Here is a 16,503-nt window from a genome sequence, read left to right as displayed (position 1 = left end):
AACTTAACAAAATTTGGTAAGAATGACTAAATTCACGCATTTCTAAAGATGAATGATTAAATTGGTATAAAGTTTCGAAGATGGACTAATTCCAAAATTCATTGAAACTTAAGGGACCGAAAACATATTTAACCCTAATAAAAATTATGCTTTTAAAAAAATTTCCCTCTTAATATCACAGTTCAATTAAAATATTTTCCTTCATTTTAATAATCACAATAAAGTAAATAGAGTAAAAGAAGAGACCTTACGTCCAGTTGTTAATCTCTAAAAAACAATTCAACTACAATCATAAATTGCGTTTAAAATGTCAAATAAACTTAACAAAATTTGGTAAGAATGACTAAATTCACGCATTTCTAAAGATGAATGATTAAATTGGTATAAAGTTTCGAAGATGGACTAATTCCAAAATTCATTGAAACTTAAGGGACCGAAAACATATTTAACCCTAATAAAAATTATGCTTTTAAAAAAATTTCCCTCTTAATATCACAGTTCAATTAAAATATTTTCCTTCATTTTAATAATCACAATAAAGTAAATAGAGTAAAAGAAGAGACCTTACGTCCAGTTGTTAATCTCTAAAAAACAAGATTAACTCGACCACTAAAATAAATCACAAATACAATCACATATAAGAAAGATTAGGGTTTAGAAAAAATCTTTCTTGAAGCCACAAGAGATGAACACATCCTTTGAGTCCCACAAAGGATGAAGACATCTCTCTTGAATCACACAAGAGATGAAGAAACACCTTCCTTGAACCACACAAGGAATGAACACCTCATTTGAATCACACAAAGGACGACTTCACCTAGCAACAACAACATCACTCGATCACTCAAGATCCTACTTGATGAAAGTTATTGCTCTACCCACACTAAGTTTCCAAAGCCTTCCACATAGAGTTCTCAAGTACTTAGACTTCTCTAACTTCTGTATTTTGTAAGATGAACTCTCGCTTTCACTTATAAAAACCACTTTCAAAATTAGGTTAAGAATATGAAAAGTTAAGTCACAATTGCCAAAGATAATCAATTATTACTTATGATAATAGATTATTCTAGAGCAGTTTCTGAAAAACATTGTTTAACTCTTAACATACTATCTTAACTATTTTAAATAACATACACATATTAAAAAACGTAAACAACTAAACTTTTAAGTCGTAAATGTATCTCTTGAATCCAAGTTCCATGAATTCATTTATGTCTTCAACATTTCTCAATGAATCATTATTAAGTCTTTCACATTTCTCCATAAGTCATCATCATCAAAACTCATTATTGAAACAAGATGTCCATCCTTTTCTTTTGTCAACAATCTCCCTTTTTTTTATGATGATCATTTTTTTTTAAAACTTGTGATATGTCATGTTCTTAATCAACAACTTAAGAGAAAATAGTAGTTAATCAAGGAGAAAAAAAAAATTCTCCCCATTTTAAAACACAATTAATTACAATACATAAACATAAACATATATCTCCCCCCTCAAAGAGGTACAAGTTATCATAAGATATCAACACAAATATATTTTTCCCTTTTTTTTATCATACTAAAAATAATGATTTTAGACAACTCCTTTCAATAAGATAACTTAATAAAATAAAACTCCCTTTTAATTAAGACTTGTATATATCTCTCTCCTTTTTATGAAAAAAAAAATTAAGAGTTAAACACCCCCTACATGTAATATTCCTCTTTTCATAAAACCAAACCTTTCAAGAATAAATACTCTCCTTAAATTAAGAAGGATTCTAAAGATTATAGAGGAAAAAAAACAAGGGTTTAAAAAGGGCAAAGTTATATTAAAAAAATGAGCCCTGTACATATTGGGGAAAAGGATACCTATAACCACCGAAGTGGTTACAGCTTGAAGGGTCGAGTATACTTCAGCCTGATAAGCAAAACATTCAGTCCTGGCACACACCAATACGCTAGTCCGAATATTCTCCAGCCTAGGAGCTTTCATATTACACAAAATTGTCAAAAGTAGATAGGCAATGTGAAGACGAGTGAGGATGTCGTGATGTTATGACTAACTAGGGAATAGGTCTAGATGACTTCTGAACAAGGGCAAGGGATACCTCTGCTGAGTAAACTGTAATAAGGACTGAGAACTTGTGCTGAAAGGATGGAGCAGTAAGAAACGAATTAGATTAAGTAAACATAGTTAGTAAAACCTAAAACCAACTAAACATTGCAAACCCTAGGCCCATAGGGTTTGACCCATTAAAGTAGTATAAAAGGCACTATTCATGAGGTAAAGAGACCATGCTATTTTTTACTATTAGTGTCATTTATTGCTTTGACACTGACTTGAGCGTCAGAGTGACTTTGCAGGCTCCGCTGCCAGTGGGACCTATCATCGAGGGAGGATACCTCGGCTCCTGGACTTAGGCACTGAAGTGAAGAAGGTGGACATGTGCATTTAAAGGTTCATTGGCTCCTACAACTTGTGTTCGCGAGTATATCTATACTCAGTAGGAACAAGTCCCAACATACTAATTTGCATTTATGAAATACCGAGTTGTTTGCTCATGATCTAAGTTTTTTAAAAACTCACTCAAACGGTACAAAAATTAAAAAATACGCGTTGGTCAAGATAATCGATCATCAGTTCAAGATAATCGATTATTGTTTCATACTCAAGAACATAATTTCTTAGCTTTGTTGAGATAATCGATTATCTCAATGGAGATTTTTGGAAAACACTAAAATAAATTATTTCTACCACTTTGGACATATCTAATATTGCCAAATCCATTTAAGATCATAGAACTTACCCAGATACAAAAAAAAGTGTTCCTGGTTTTGAAATTAACTTGCAAAATTGAAAAATTTTGGTCCCGAAAAACTTATCTCGGTCCTTTGAAGTTAGAGACATGTTACATTATAATAGAATTCTAAACATATCTTCAATTAAGAACATCAAAATGTTTAATTCTACATTTGTTAGAAGTATGTCCTTTTTGCATATAATAGAAACATGTTACACAATTTATATTCCTATAATGAATTGTTCCTTTCTCTAACCATACCCAACGAGTTCTTTCATTTTTATTCTTAGGAGCTCGCTTATTTTTATGAAAATCCTTTCTCTTAAACATTAGTTTTTCAAAACTTTTTTTATTTGTTGCATAATTATATGTGAGATGGTAGTGTCTATGAAAATGGCAAACAATGTTTGTAGCGATAATAATTAAGGTTAAGTATATTTTTAGTCTCTAATCTTTTATACAAAATTAAAATTAATTTTTGTCCAAAACTTTAATATATTTTAGTTATGAAACTTAAAAAATGAATAGAAATACTAGTTTGTAACACCGTTTAACCAACATTGTTGGATTAAATGAACTAAATTCATTTATTTTTAATATTTGAAGACCAATATATATAAAAATTTGGAACAAAAATAAATTTTAATTTTATGTCAAAATTTAAAAAATAAAAACATATTTATTTCTAATAATAATAATGATATGCAACAATAATAAGTTAAAAATAATAATATAATTATTGTTATACTAATATTAAATATATACATATATGCTATCTCTTATTGAATAAAAATTAATTCTTCTAATTATCATTAAAATAAAAAGTATTATTAAATTTATTCAAAACATATTATAGAAAATAACTATAAAAATGTAGATACAAAGTCTAGAAGGTAAAATTATTAATAAGGTAATTTATATTGATAAAGATAAATGAATTTAAAGTTGTGTATACTAAAATAATTCACTTTGTTAATATTGACAAGGAGAGATAGATAATAAATTGTGTATACTAAAACAATTTTCTTTATTAATAATTAGTGAAAATACACAGACATACACATGTGTTCACAATTTTTATGATAATAAAAAATAATAAAATTATTATTATTATATTTATTAAAATAAATATAAATATTTTTATAATAATTATTTTTTTGTACATAATTATTTATTATAAAAGTTATTTTAATTTTAAAAAATAATTAAATTTTAAAATATGAAATAAAAATCGTTAACTTTAAAAGAAAATATTTAAAACATATATTTAAGGACAAAATTGAGAAAGAAATATTTACAATAAAATGAAAAATGTTTCATCGTTTAACTCTTTAATTATTTTCAAAATAAAAAAAGAATACAATACAGGAGAAAAAAAAATATAAATATATTCTTATTATTATACCAAATAAAAACTATACTTGATAAGGTAAAATATCTAAATTAAATAATATTTTATAAATTAAATCAATTTACACGCTTTAGTTTTTAGAAAAAGAAAATAATAAAAAAAGACTTCCTTATTAGGAAGGTGAGACATGTTATAAACCGAAATTAATTGATTTAGAAAACTAGGAAGTTAAGGTGCAATTAAAGTTTTACAAAAATAAAAATGATACCTTAATTATAAGCATGAAAATATAATTAACTCTTTTATTCACAAAAATCAAAGTTGTTCACAAACATTTTCATTTTTGAAAGGTAAAACATAAGAAAACATCACTGATTCGTATATATAGGTGTCATGTAATAGCAAATTAATGTTGAAACCATGGAATTGACTTAGGGCAGTGGCTTTTCACAAAGAAAGGAAGAAAAAGGAAATTCTAACACAATGAGTAGTGACAATTCAATTTGTTCCATTCACGAGCGATCATAGCTTCGTCTTCTGCAAAAATCTTAATCGGTGGATCAACTCTTCAATTTGTTTTTGCCACTGCTGATCAACAACCACTTCACCAGAACCCTCAAACCTAACTCCTCTATCCTTTTCTGGGAATCTTGATTTGTTGTATGGCTCAGAGATTGAAGATTTCGTGGAAAATAATTTGAATTGGGTTGATCTGATCTCGCAGAGAGAAAGTGAGAATAAAGGGCACTATGCAGGCTCGGCAACGCAGTCCGCGAGGGTTTTACACGGCAGAGTATCGGCAGCGTGAGGGGGGTCTGGGGAGAGGACGGAGAGGGGACATTTTCGTAGAGGCGGGACGGCTAGCGGCAGAGTATTTGGTTTCCCAGGGGCTGCTTCCGCCCAACGCGTTGCCGACGAAGTGGCAGAACCAAAAGGCTCCCGTGGAGGGTGGCGGGCGGCAGTCGGCGCTGGCGAGGCTCGGGAGCGTGGATGGGAGGAGGAAATTGGGGTTTGATGAATTTGGGCAGAAGGGGAGGAGGAGAGGGAGCTTCAGCAGGAGCAATGGGATGGATTGGGGGAGGGAGTATAGGAGGAATGGATCTTGGTCTGGACGCGTGCCCAACGATGTTAGGGATGGTGAGGATGATGATTATGAAAGTGGTGGATTTAGTGCTAGACATCAAGATGAGGAGGACCAGCACCATTACCAGCACCAACATCAGCACCAACACGTGAATAGTAGTGACGATGCTTTGGTAAAATCAAATTCGAATGAATTTTCGGCCAGAAGTGAGGATGGTGGTGATTTGAATGGTAAGGATAAGGATAGAGATAAGGAGAAGGTGAGTGTTGAACTGTCGGAGATGAAGCAGAGTGGTGTAGGGAAAGATGTGTGTGATGTGGATATGGGGGTTGGTGTTGGTAATGATTTGGAGGGTGTGAGTGTTGGGGTTAAGGAGGTGAAGGATGGTGGTGCTGGCGATGATGATAGTGAGAGATTGAGGAATGTGTCTGCGCAGTTGAGTGATCAGGAGAATAGTAGCTCTGGTGGGGCTGTTACTGATTTGGTTTCACTTTGCAAGTCTGTGAAGGTGCCCACCCGGACGCGCTCTTCGATCACACGCAAGAATTTGAAAGCTGGGAACAAAGGAGATGGTGCTGGGAGTGCACATGATGTTGGGGAGCTTCAAGTAGCTGACTCAGCTGAGGAAGTCTTGGCTGAAAATGAGTCTGTTAAAGGCTCCTCATCGGGTGAGTTACTAGGCGAGAAAAGTTATGATATAGTGCATGTTGATGCGGATGTTGCCGAGGTAGAACCTGTTTGTGTTGCCGAGGATATGAGAGACTTGGATGCTGTGTCTAAAGCTGAGGATGTGAGAGAATTAGATGCTGTGTCTAAAGTCGAGGATGTGAAAGAATTAGGATGTCAGCCTGGTCAGGATAGAAGCTTTATTCAGGATAACAACCAAGAGTCTAGTGCTACACTACCGGGGTATGAAGTTTGCAGTTCCTTGGATGGGGAACAGGGTCAAAAGCGGGTTGCGGAAGATGACGACGATGATGTGAGGGAAGACAACAAGAGACTGAGGGAATGGTTGCCTTCCCTTGTTCCTAAGACTGGGGGTTACTTTTTGCATGGTAATCCAATAGAAGTGAAAGAGAGCCAGGTAGAAGATGGTATTTCACACATTGACAAAGTTACTATGACTTCTGATCAGGGGAGCCTGATGGGTAGCGGTTCTCAGTTCTCAGTAGGTGGAGATAGACCTTTTCTTCAGTGTTCGGACGAGAAGCCTTCGTTGCCGAGTTCGTTTAGAACCTGTGATCTGAATCTTATTGAAGTGTCTGAAGTGAATGAAAGTCATGTTGATCACCCAGTTCTTATTTATCCCCCCGCGGTCTCTGAAGCAAAGAAAGCGGTGCCAATTGACATAGATCTGAGCATGAGTCATGCTAGTGTATCAAACAAATTCAACACTCACGCAGCAAATGGCAAAGAGATTGAAGTAATTGATTTAGAAAATGATTCCATTCAAGAAGAAAAGTCAATTGACAATATGGATAGAAAGTATGAGTTCCTACTTCCTTCCCTTCTTAAGTTTTATGTTAGCTTTCCAACTTCCTATTTTTCACTGCTTCTTTCAGTTACTTAGTGAAAGTACCAGCTAGAGCATGGGCTTTTAAACATCCTTCATCTATCCTACCACTCTATGTAATATGTTGTCTTTGAAATCACAGGACAGAGACTATGTTTCCTGGCCTTGATGGTTTTTCCAACCATGCTCAAAATGCTGCTGACATACATGATGTTCAGGATGGATATGGGCTTATGATATCAGAGTTGCTTGGGCCAGATTTCACTAACTGTTCTTCAGTACCCGGTGACATAAACTCTGTGCACAACGAAATGGGCCTTCATAATGGAACGGTACAATGCTACCTTCAAATCTAGATATATTTTTTTTTTATACCAGTCCGTTTAACAGCCTTTGCTGACTTGATGGTTGCTGCATGCCTTTTTGGTCTATAATGAAATGATTCTCTGTCCTGATAAGATATTTATTAATAATCAAATTTGATGACATCCACATAATTCATTCTTTTTGGTTGCAGGGGACACTTGCTGAGGATGATTCAATATATATGTCGCTTGGAGAATTAAGTATGCCAGATTTTTATTAATGGTTTGTTTTCCTATTGGTTAAAAGTACATGTAATTAGTTTAAGTGGATATTTGATGCTGCAGTTATGAGTGGTGATTGGGTAGGTTATTGCACTAATACTTAGTGGACTTTTAAGGTGGTTGAGATATAACTATCTATTAATTTGTTCTATATATTAATAAAGGCATAGCTGTTCTCTTGAACTGTAGAATGTGTGCATGCATTTTTCCTATCATTAATAACACCAAGACACATATATATTGCCAGACACTTCTGTATGTGGGCTCACTTTAAGTTCCTTTTATTTTCTGCATTTTATTAGGAGATGCGAGTGGGGTGATTAGCCCTAATTATTTCCTTCTTCTGTTCTCCTTCTAGCAATCCTGTTTGGATGTGTTCTCCTTCTAGTTCCTGTTTGGATGTGTTCTCCAATCACACATGTTTGATTGTGTACCCTACGCAGCTCACACATTTTTGGTCCTGAATGCTTTGAAGTTTGATTGATTCTACCATTTAGATTGCCTCATCCTTGATCAAGCATCCTACCCAATCTTGTTGCATCTACCTTATCATGTTCTTCTATAACATGTTGGCCCTGTCACTTGATGTTGATGCGTGACACAATCTTTTTCCACAAAAGTTGGGTAGTATGCTTGCAAATTGATTTCTAGATCAGGAAGAAAACTTTGCATGGATTGCAAAGTCTTACACAGGGAGACCTTGACTACCCAATTGAGTTGGGGCATGGATGTAGTAAGGAGGAAAGCCAGTAGGAATTCAAGGATCAAGTGGTGGCAAACAAATGAATTAAAAATGTGAAGGAACTTTCAATGAAGAGTTCTTGGGAAGGCCAAAGGAAGTGCTAAATATATTTCTTTTTTCAAATATCCAAAAGAGTATTTATTTAATAGAAAAGGAATACTAATAGGGACTTTACTTTGATAGAAAAAACTAAGGTAGCACTGCCTCCCTACTATTGCTTTGTAGATTTTAATTCCATTAAAACTAAGGTAGCACTGCCTCCCTACAATTGCTTTGTAGATTTTAATTCCATTTATTGACTCAATAAAGAGCAATCACAAATGAAATAATCCTTCAGGTTTTTTATGAAAATATGTGGGACAAATGGCTAAAGGGATTAGGAAGGTCGTAACGGATTGATGATGAATCAAGAGGTTGGGGCCCTAAGAGTAAATAATCCAGTTGGAGAAATGCAAGTCTGAAAAATAAAGTTAAGGTTAAAATCGAAAGTCATATGGTGTGGATTCATGTAAGAATGTTGAAAATCGGGAGGAATAGGTATGTAGTTGCTAAGAATGAAGCCAAGAAGGTGGTGAATGAGTTGACCACTTCAACTTTTGATTGGTACTTAAGATGATGAATGAACCGTTTACAACTTAAAATTAGGGAAATGAAGTGGAATGAGTTAAGAATGAAGTTAAAGTCTTGATAACAAAATAATGTCAGCAGGATGAAAATCACTTCAACAAGCTTTGTAATGAAGATAATTTTTTTATTCACATTCAAATGGCTATTAACAATGGATGAGGACCAAATTTATGCCTTTTATCTTATAATTTGGCAGCATGAGGTTAACAATGCACTGAAGGGGATGGTAAGTAATAAAGTTGTTGGTATGTGTTGGAAGTCTCACATCAATTAGAGATAAAATCAATTTAGAATATATAAGTTGGTGCAAATCTTACCTTACAAGCCGATTTTGTGGGGTTCCGTTAGACTTAAAGTTCACTTCTTAACATGGTATCAAAGTCATTATTTAAAGCTTATCCTAGCAGTGAGATTTGTGTTTGTTGGGCATATAGTTTCACCCTCTATCGGGCTGCCATCGGACCATACATTAATGTCTAGTTTCATGCATGATATATATATATATATATATATATATATATATATATATATATATATATATATATATATATATATATATATATATACTTTTGCATGAGGGGATGTGTTGGAAGTCTCACATCGACTAGAGATAAAACCAATTTAAAGTATATAAGTGAGTGAAAACCTCATCTTACAAGTCAGTTTTGTAAGTTGAGTTAGGCTTAAAGTTCACTTCTTAATAGTGTGGATAACATAATCATTGAGGTGTAGAAGGGTCTTCGTATGGAAAGTATTAGTTGGCTTAGGAAGTTGTTTAACAAGATTACAAAGGCTAAGAAAATGTTGTAAAGTAAGGTGCTTGGATCCCAATTTATGAAAAAGCGAGATTTACATTGTAGGGGGCAATTAGAGAAGACTTTAGTTAAAAAGACAGAAATTTCAAAAAATGTCTTATAATTAAGGACTGAGACGAAATAATGTTAAAACTCAAGTTGGCATGAATGTCAAAGAATTTTACTTCTCAAAGGTTGGGGTTTTATTCTCCTTATAGATATGATTTTGTAAATAGGAAAATATTGTATAGCTTTATTTTAGGGTTTACATTTTATTTTTCTTTCCTTTTCTTATTTTTATCATTATTATTCCTTATTAATAGAGAACCATGTATGTGATCCTAGCACAAAATTCTTGTAAACCTGTTATGTGGAATCAGAAGATGAAGGTTTAATTCTCTCTTCATGGTGAACAGCACCTTAGAAGCAAAGAGGGATGTTACAGCAAAGAAGAGTTTGTGTTGTGTTAGCATAGAAAGTTTGATGAACAATTTCTCACGAAGTGAAAAAGGATTAAACCTCAGTAAACAAATATACTCTAGCATTATTTGTTCACAAAATTTTAACAGCCATCCCAAATTAGTTGAGTCTCGTATTTTTTTTTTTAAATATAAAAGAAAACATCAGAATGATTTTTCATTAAAAAAACTTAAGCATAATGAGAAACATCATCAATGAATGTCATGACATAGAAAAATCGTGAAGTTTTTTATTGATGTTCATGTTTGCGATCCTACTTGGTATAGAGTTGATGCTTAGTTGAATATAGCCTACTATGGATTATCTCCAGCTACTCCCCATGTTTTGTCGATATAAAAATAGTTGAGTTAAGGAGGAAGGGTAAATCTTATACACTTATTGTCAACGCTTTTATGTGGTTGTTCAAAACTGTACTAAGGCTAGATTAAGGTTGCTGGAGCCAAAAGCTCATTTTGCTGTTAGGTGTCAGCTGTCACTGATCATATGATACCAAAGCTTAACCATTATATTTATGGAGTTTCCTGGATTTTCCTCACCTTGTGAAATCTCTCCTTTTCACCTGTACATGCTACTGTATATCTTGATACAGATTCATCAATTCCTGCTTCTGCCATTTTTCTGAACGGGGTAACCATGTAGGGATAGTTGCTCGTGGCTATTTTGGTAATAATCAAATCTGTCTCAGGTTTGGTCACACTGATTACTGTTGGTTTCTGCTAAATAGAAAACTGCCACAAATTCCAATATTTTCATTTTTGTTTTGATAATTGAGTTGCTCCTCCGTTTGAACTAGTTAACTCTGGTATCGGCAATCCTAATTGAGCTGCTTCTACAGTATGTAGATGACATGGTATATGGTCCAATAGTAAATCTAAGATAAGATTTGATACCATCTTAAATTGAGTTTAACTCATTCCTACCAAATTGGTTTGTAAAAGGAGGGGCCTGCCTAACCTTTATAAGCTCTTATCAGACAGTACTTTTAGTCAATGTACTTTGATTTTTTTTTTTTTTTTAATATTGGAATTATAGTATTGTGATATTTATTGATGATTATTCTTGTCCCACTAGGTTATCATAATCATAATGAAAATATTTGATAGGCTTTCCTTTTGTACTTTCACAATCAAATTTCTACCTTGATATATCATCTTTGTTTTGATATGGTCATGAATAATTTTCTGCTTTGTTTACACACCGTTGCATCATCATCACCCTGGGGTTTCCATATCTGCTTACACCAATAGTATTGGTGATCATTGCAAAAAGGAAAAGTCTATCAAAAGACAAAACACAAATAGAAAGGTAAGCTAGAGTAAAATATTTTAACATGTTATCGAGCAAACAAATGATAAAACAGGTCATAATCAAACTAAGCAGTAAGCACCCAAATCATGTGAAACAAACAATTACAAGACTTGTCGACTCAATATCCGGATCATACTCTTGATATAGAATTCTAAAGGAAGTATGCGTTGTGTTGGCTTCTAAACTCTGCAGAGTCTAGACGCTAGGGGTTAGTTATCACCCAACCACACACAAGGTTAATCCTCTAATGTCTTGGGCCCAATATGTCTCAAGGCTAGGACCTCCTGCCACTCTCACCACATAAGTCGTCCTGCTCTATGTGAGCGTGAGCGATTATTAGAGTTCAGGATACTTCCTTTATCTAGACATCTCCTATATCAAGGTATACACTAACCACCATCACCAAGAGTTTCCCTTGAAACTCTTGTACCAACAAAATCCACATGCCACCTCAAGCATCCCATCCTCATACCAAAACACCACCAACCAACAAATCCATGAATAATTTCATACCAAGCATGCCAATTTCAGTTCATAGGAATCAAATAACCATGCATATTCAAGATATATAGTCAATCATAGATAAATCAAAGAATTAAAAATCAAACCTGCAACGTTCTCGCTTAGGCTAGGAGCCTTCGCCCAAGCGACAACGACTGCCTCGCTTAAGCTAGGCATCCTCGCCTGAGCGAGACCTGCAACAGTGTTATAGTGAGCACTCTGCGAATTCTCGCCTAAGCGGGGTCTTCTTGCCTGGGCGAGATCGCTCTTCGCCCAAAACTAAAGTCCCTTGCCTAAGCTACTGTCCAACAGAAACACACAGGTTTTCCTCGATTTCTCGCTTAGGGGAGCCTCTCTCGCCTGAGCAAGATGGTTCGTCGCTCAAATCTCTGAGCGAGAGCTCGAGCAGAAAACCAGGACGAGGTTCTGCTATTCTCACCTAGGCGAGACGAGCTCGCTTGGGCGAGAATATCAGATCTCGCCACTGTTCCACCCATGCAAAACCAGAGACTCATCCAAAACATCACACAAAGCATTTTCATACCATCATAAGCACCACACAATCATCAGAAACACAAATCAGAACTAAAAACAAGTAGAATAAATTAAAAACTCGAAACCCTAGCTCCCCTTACCTTTTTTGATTGTAAGCTACGAATAAGATGTTTAGTAGAGGAGCAACAGTAACCAAGTAGCTTAGGAAGCTGAAAACAGAAGTATAGAGGGACAAAAATGAGACCAAGGTCAAGACTTAGGTGAAACCAAAGCTTATGAGCTAAAAGACGAAGTGAAACAGAGACTGATAGGATTATTTACTTGGAGGGAACTCGTAACTTAGCCCGTAGAGAATGCTTGCTCAAAACCCTAGCAGAGCACTTTGGTGGAGAAAAGGGAGGGAGAAAGAGAGAGCTGATTTCTGGAAATGAGACAGAATGAAGGGGTTAGGGACTAGGAAGAGGTATTGGGTCCCCTAATGGGTTGGCCTTGGGCCCACGAAAAGGCCAAGCCCAAATCACTTATTGAGCTGAAAAATGGGACTTACAATCTCCCCAACAACAAAATTTTCGACCTCGAAAATTATGACAAGACTGATGTCTTTTCCCTTGAGCTCTTTAACTTGGCGATCTTCTATATCCACTGGTTGTACCTCCACTGTGAGATCCTCCCTAACTTGCACATTCTTAGCCTCCAACACATGTGACGGTCAAACACATACTTTCTTAATTGAGAGACGTGGAAAACCGGATGGAGATTAGCTAACTGAGCTAGTCCAGCTTCGACATAGGGCAGGGACACTTCATTAATCTTCATGCAATCTCAACCCTCGCAGTAATGTTCTTTTGAGATTTTGTGGTGGGTGATGCAGTTCTCATTGTGGGTTACTTCGTTGCTAACCCCCTTTGGTTTTACTAAATCAGATTACCCTTTTTCTACATTCATCTGTATCTCTCTTCCCTTTGTGGGTTTGGCTGCACCGTGCATGTGTTTGTTCTTGACCTTGAACGGGACAAACTTTGTGCCAAGGCTCACAAATTTATGTTCTAGGCGTACTCTTTTCTTCAAAAAGGGTATTGATGTTCTTGCAAACTGCTACCTAATCGATGCAAATGCAACCTCCTTCAAAAGTTCTGCTGAGCATTCCCTTTGTATGGGGCTCCTCATGTTTCCTTGACTGGTTCTTCTTCAGAGTTCAGGTTTTAATTGTTGTTGCTCACATCCTAATCCTATTGCCCGACCTCTTAAAGCACCTGTTTTCTCTCTTTATCCAATTCTGTTACCTTGCACAATCCCATCTATGGTAACTAGTTTTTCTGTTTCTTATTGCAATGTTATTTGTTCCACTCCTGGTCTGAATTGCATGGATGATTTTGAGTCACCGTTTCTATCTTCACCCTACTATACTTTGGGCAGTTCTTTTCATCCTGTCTCTATACCAAAGATTGCTTAGAAGTCTTTGTGCCATTGTGCGTTGCAAGAACAATGGTGGATTGGACAGGATGATTGCTTTGTGTTCTACTGGCACTTGGTGGCTGGTTGTTTGATCTTTTTCCAAAGATACGTTTGGCTGTTTGTGTGCATACACAAGTAAAGTTGGCCAAGTGGCCAGATTTGTTTTCTCAAAGTATGGTTTGGTTGCTTATTGCTAGACAAAGATGTGGGGTTTGGATAATGATGATACCTTCTGACCAGGTAAAATTTCTTCTGTCTACGTCTTTCTCTTCATGGCTGCCGTCTGCTTTCACAATTTGTTAGAAATTGCTATAGAGGTTTATATGAAGAAAACACCATAAGAAGTTTGGATTGGTCTGCCGACTGCCTAATGCTCCTTGTATATTGTGGCAGGGCAGCATTTTAGCCATTATTGGGTAGATATAACATTATTATTCAGGAGTTTGAGATGATTTATAGTAGTGACCACCAAGATCTATTTGGTGGTCTATGTGGGTGATGTCGCAATGTTATTGCAGATTGTGATACAGAAAATATGCGCCAACTCGAAAGCATACTTTCTTTCATGATTCTGGGTAGATATATTGTTGCATTCTCGTGCAGAAAATATGGACTAGATGTACTTGAGGATACTGAAATAACAAACTTACTATCTGTTTATACACCTGTGATCTAAATGTCATGTTTCTATCTAACAAGGGGGAGTCATTGCTAGAAACTAGGTGGCGTTTGAGCTAGTTCACTATCATGTGACCAGATATCTCGTTTATTGTGAACATGATATATCTTTTTCATCAGGCACCGTGTGACAGTCACTGGGATGATGTGATTCTCAGTAAAACTACAAGGAGAGGGATTTCTATATATTTTCCATATCTCCATGACATTTAGGGTACTTCGTAGGTAATCTTGTATATTAGAAAAGTATCAATTGCATTGGCAACATGTGATCTCTGTTGTCTAAAACTATTGATATATGACAAACTGACAATCAAGTAACCCCTGCACGCATCTATGCAAGGTAAACTATTTTCCCTGCACGGACCAACCAAACAAATAGAGCTAGGTTGCCTTTTCATGAAATAGATATTGTCTCAGTAATTGTTTATTTTTGGTCATTTAAATGACTAACAAAATATCTTACTAGTCATTTAGTGATCCTTGGATTATCTACGTTAATAACAAACAAGTGCGATGCATATGACTTACATGTGCCGTGCATATGCTTTATATGTGCAAACTTGAGAGAAAACTCAAGATGGTAACCATCTATAAAATCATTTTGTTTTCCTAAATATTCATATATATATATATATATATATATATATATATATATATATATATATATATATATATTTAAGTGAGGCGTTTGTTTGGCAAAATAATGAAGGTTTTCATGTATATACTTGTAATTGTAACAAGCTTGCAGCATAGCAAGCTTTAGTTTACTGAGGATTTTCTTGTTTACCTTCTCTGTCCTAAAACTTCAACAGTTATATTGGGGTGTATGAGAGTGCATTAACAGTTAAAACATTGCTTGCATAGACATGAGCCTGAAGCGCTGAACATATGAATCATGGATTGTTACTTGAAGCATGGTCAGATGAAGAATTGAAACATAATTGATTATTGAGAGCTTAATGTGGTGCTGTTATTAAATTGTAGAATTCATAAAATAACAATATAAAAATATTGGTGTGCAGATTTCACATATGCAATGTACTTAATTTGATTGCTGTTTGTGTAGGTTTTTTTCGGCCATGGGAGCAACCTCCATCACAGGATTATCAGAAGCACTTTTGATCTCTCTGGTCATTCAGTCCTTTCAGGAGACATTATGTAGTGGTATGTTTTGTACTAGTCAACCATGGTTCTCTGTTAGTCACCAGCTTTATACAAAAATGAAATGCTGCTTTGTTTTTCTTTTTTCATTATTATAATTTGTCTCCTGTTTGGAATTATGTACTATGTAAGCTGAATTCTATATTGCCCTAATGTTCTACTATCTCTTTTTAATGCCTCTGCCATTACTAGGTTATTAGAGGAGAATTGTGTCTGATGATGCAAAATTGTAAAATATTCCATTGTAACACATTTGCCCAAGTATCTGGCCATTATTTAATACAATGGCTTTGAATTGAAATTCTTGCTGGGTTACTTATTAAAATTAATTTATGCATTAGATTTTATTTTATGCTATGTTTTCACTTAATTTATGAATAACTTTAGGTCTACTGGTTTATTTTAGTGGATTGCAGTCTTTATCGTGAAGTATTTTCATGCTATCTTGTTTTTGTAAAAGACTTGTAAGTTTAATTTATTTTTCTCTTCTAATAAGTTATTGGAAAGTTTATAAGGTCACTGTCTTTTAAAAGTATTTATTCACACTGGTATTTTTTTTTTATGGACATGACATGAAAGGATGAGAATACAATAAGGACCTGTAGTGGGCCATTTCTTCTGTACCACCGTAATTTCAACTTGCACTTCCATATATATATATATATATATATATATATATATATATATATATATATATATATTTTGTATTATGTATTTTACATTTCAAAATATAAAATAAAAAAATGTATTTCAGAAATATAAATAAATAATTGTACATTTCGAAATACAATGTCTCATTGTGCTTTAAATTACAAAAGATTATATTTTGGATTCTGAATACAAAATAAAAATATATCTGAATTATACATTTTAGAATGTAAATTTTACATTTCGAGATTATATATATTTATTTATTTTTGGAGATATAAGAAGAAATTTAT

At 34.6% G+C, this 16,503-nt stretch overlaps 1 protein-coding gene across 2 annotated transcripts; it reads left to right on the top strand.

The window, feature by feature from the left end:
* The first annotated feature begins 4,534 nt into the window (after positions 1–4,534).
* Positions 4,535–15,887, top strand: LOC114173197 (uncharacterized protein At4g26450). Of its 2 annotated transcripts, none has more exons than XM_028057457.1 (4): positions 4,535–6,703; positions 6,874–7,063; positions 7,249–7,297; positions 15,468–15,887. In XM_028057457.1, the coding sequence occupies exons 1-4, from the start codon at positions 4,884–4,886 to the stop codon at positions 15,521–15,523; spliced, it is 2,115 nt and encodes a 704-aa protein (XP_027913258.1). In that variant the 5' UTR covers positions 4,535–4,883; the 3' UTR covers positions 15,524–15,887. The 2 variants fall into 2 exon arrangements, with proteins under 2 accessions (XP_027913258.1, XP_027913263.1); XM_028057462.1 differs by having other exon boundaries at positions 7,249–7,319.
* Positions 15,888–16,503: the final 616 nt, after the last annotated feature.

The sequence above is a fragment of the Vigna unguiculata genome, chromosome 1 (assembly GCF_004118075.2).
Source record: "Vigna unguiculata cultivar IT97K-499-35 chromosome 1, ASM411807v1, whole genome shotgun sequence".
NCBI classification, from domain to species: domain Eukaryota; kingdom Viridiplantae; phylum Streptophyta; class Magnoliopsida; order Fabales; family Fabaceae; genus Vigna; species Vigna unguiculata.
This window is presented reverse-complemented; position numbering and strand designations above follow the sequence as displayed.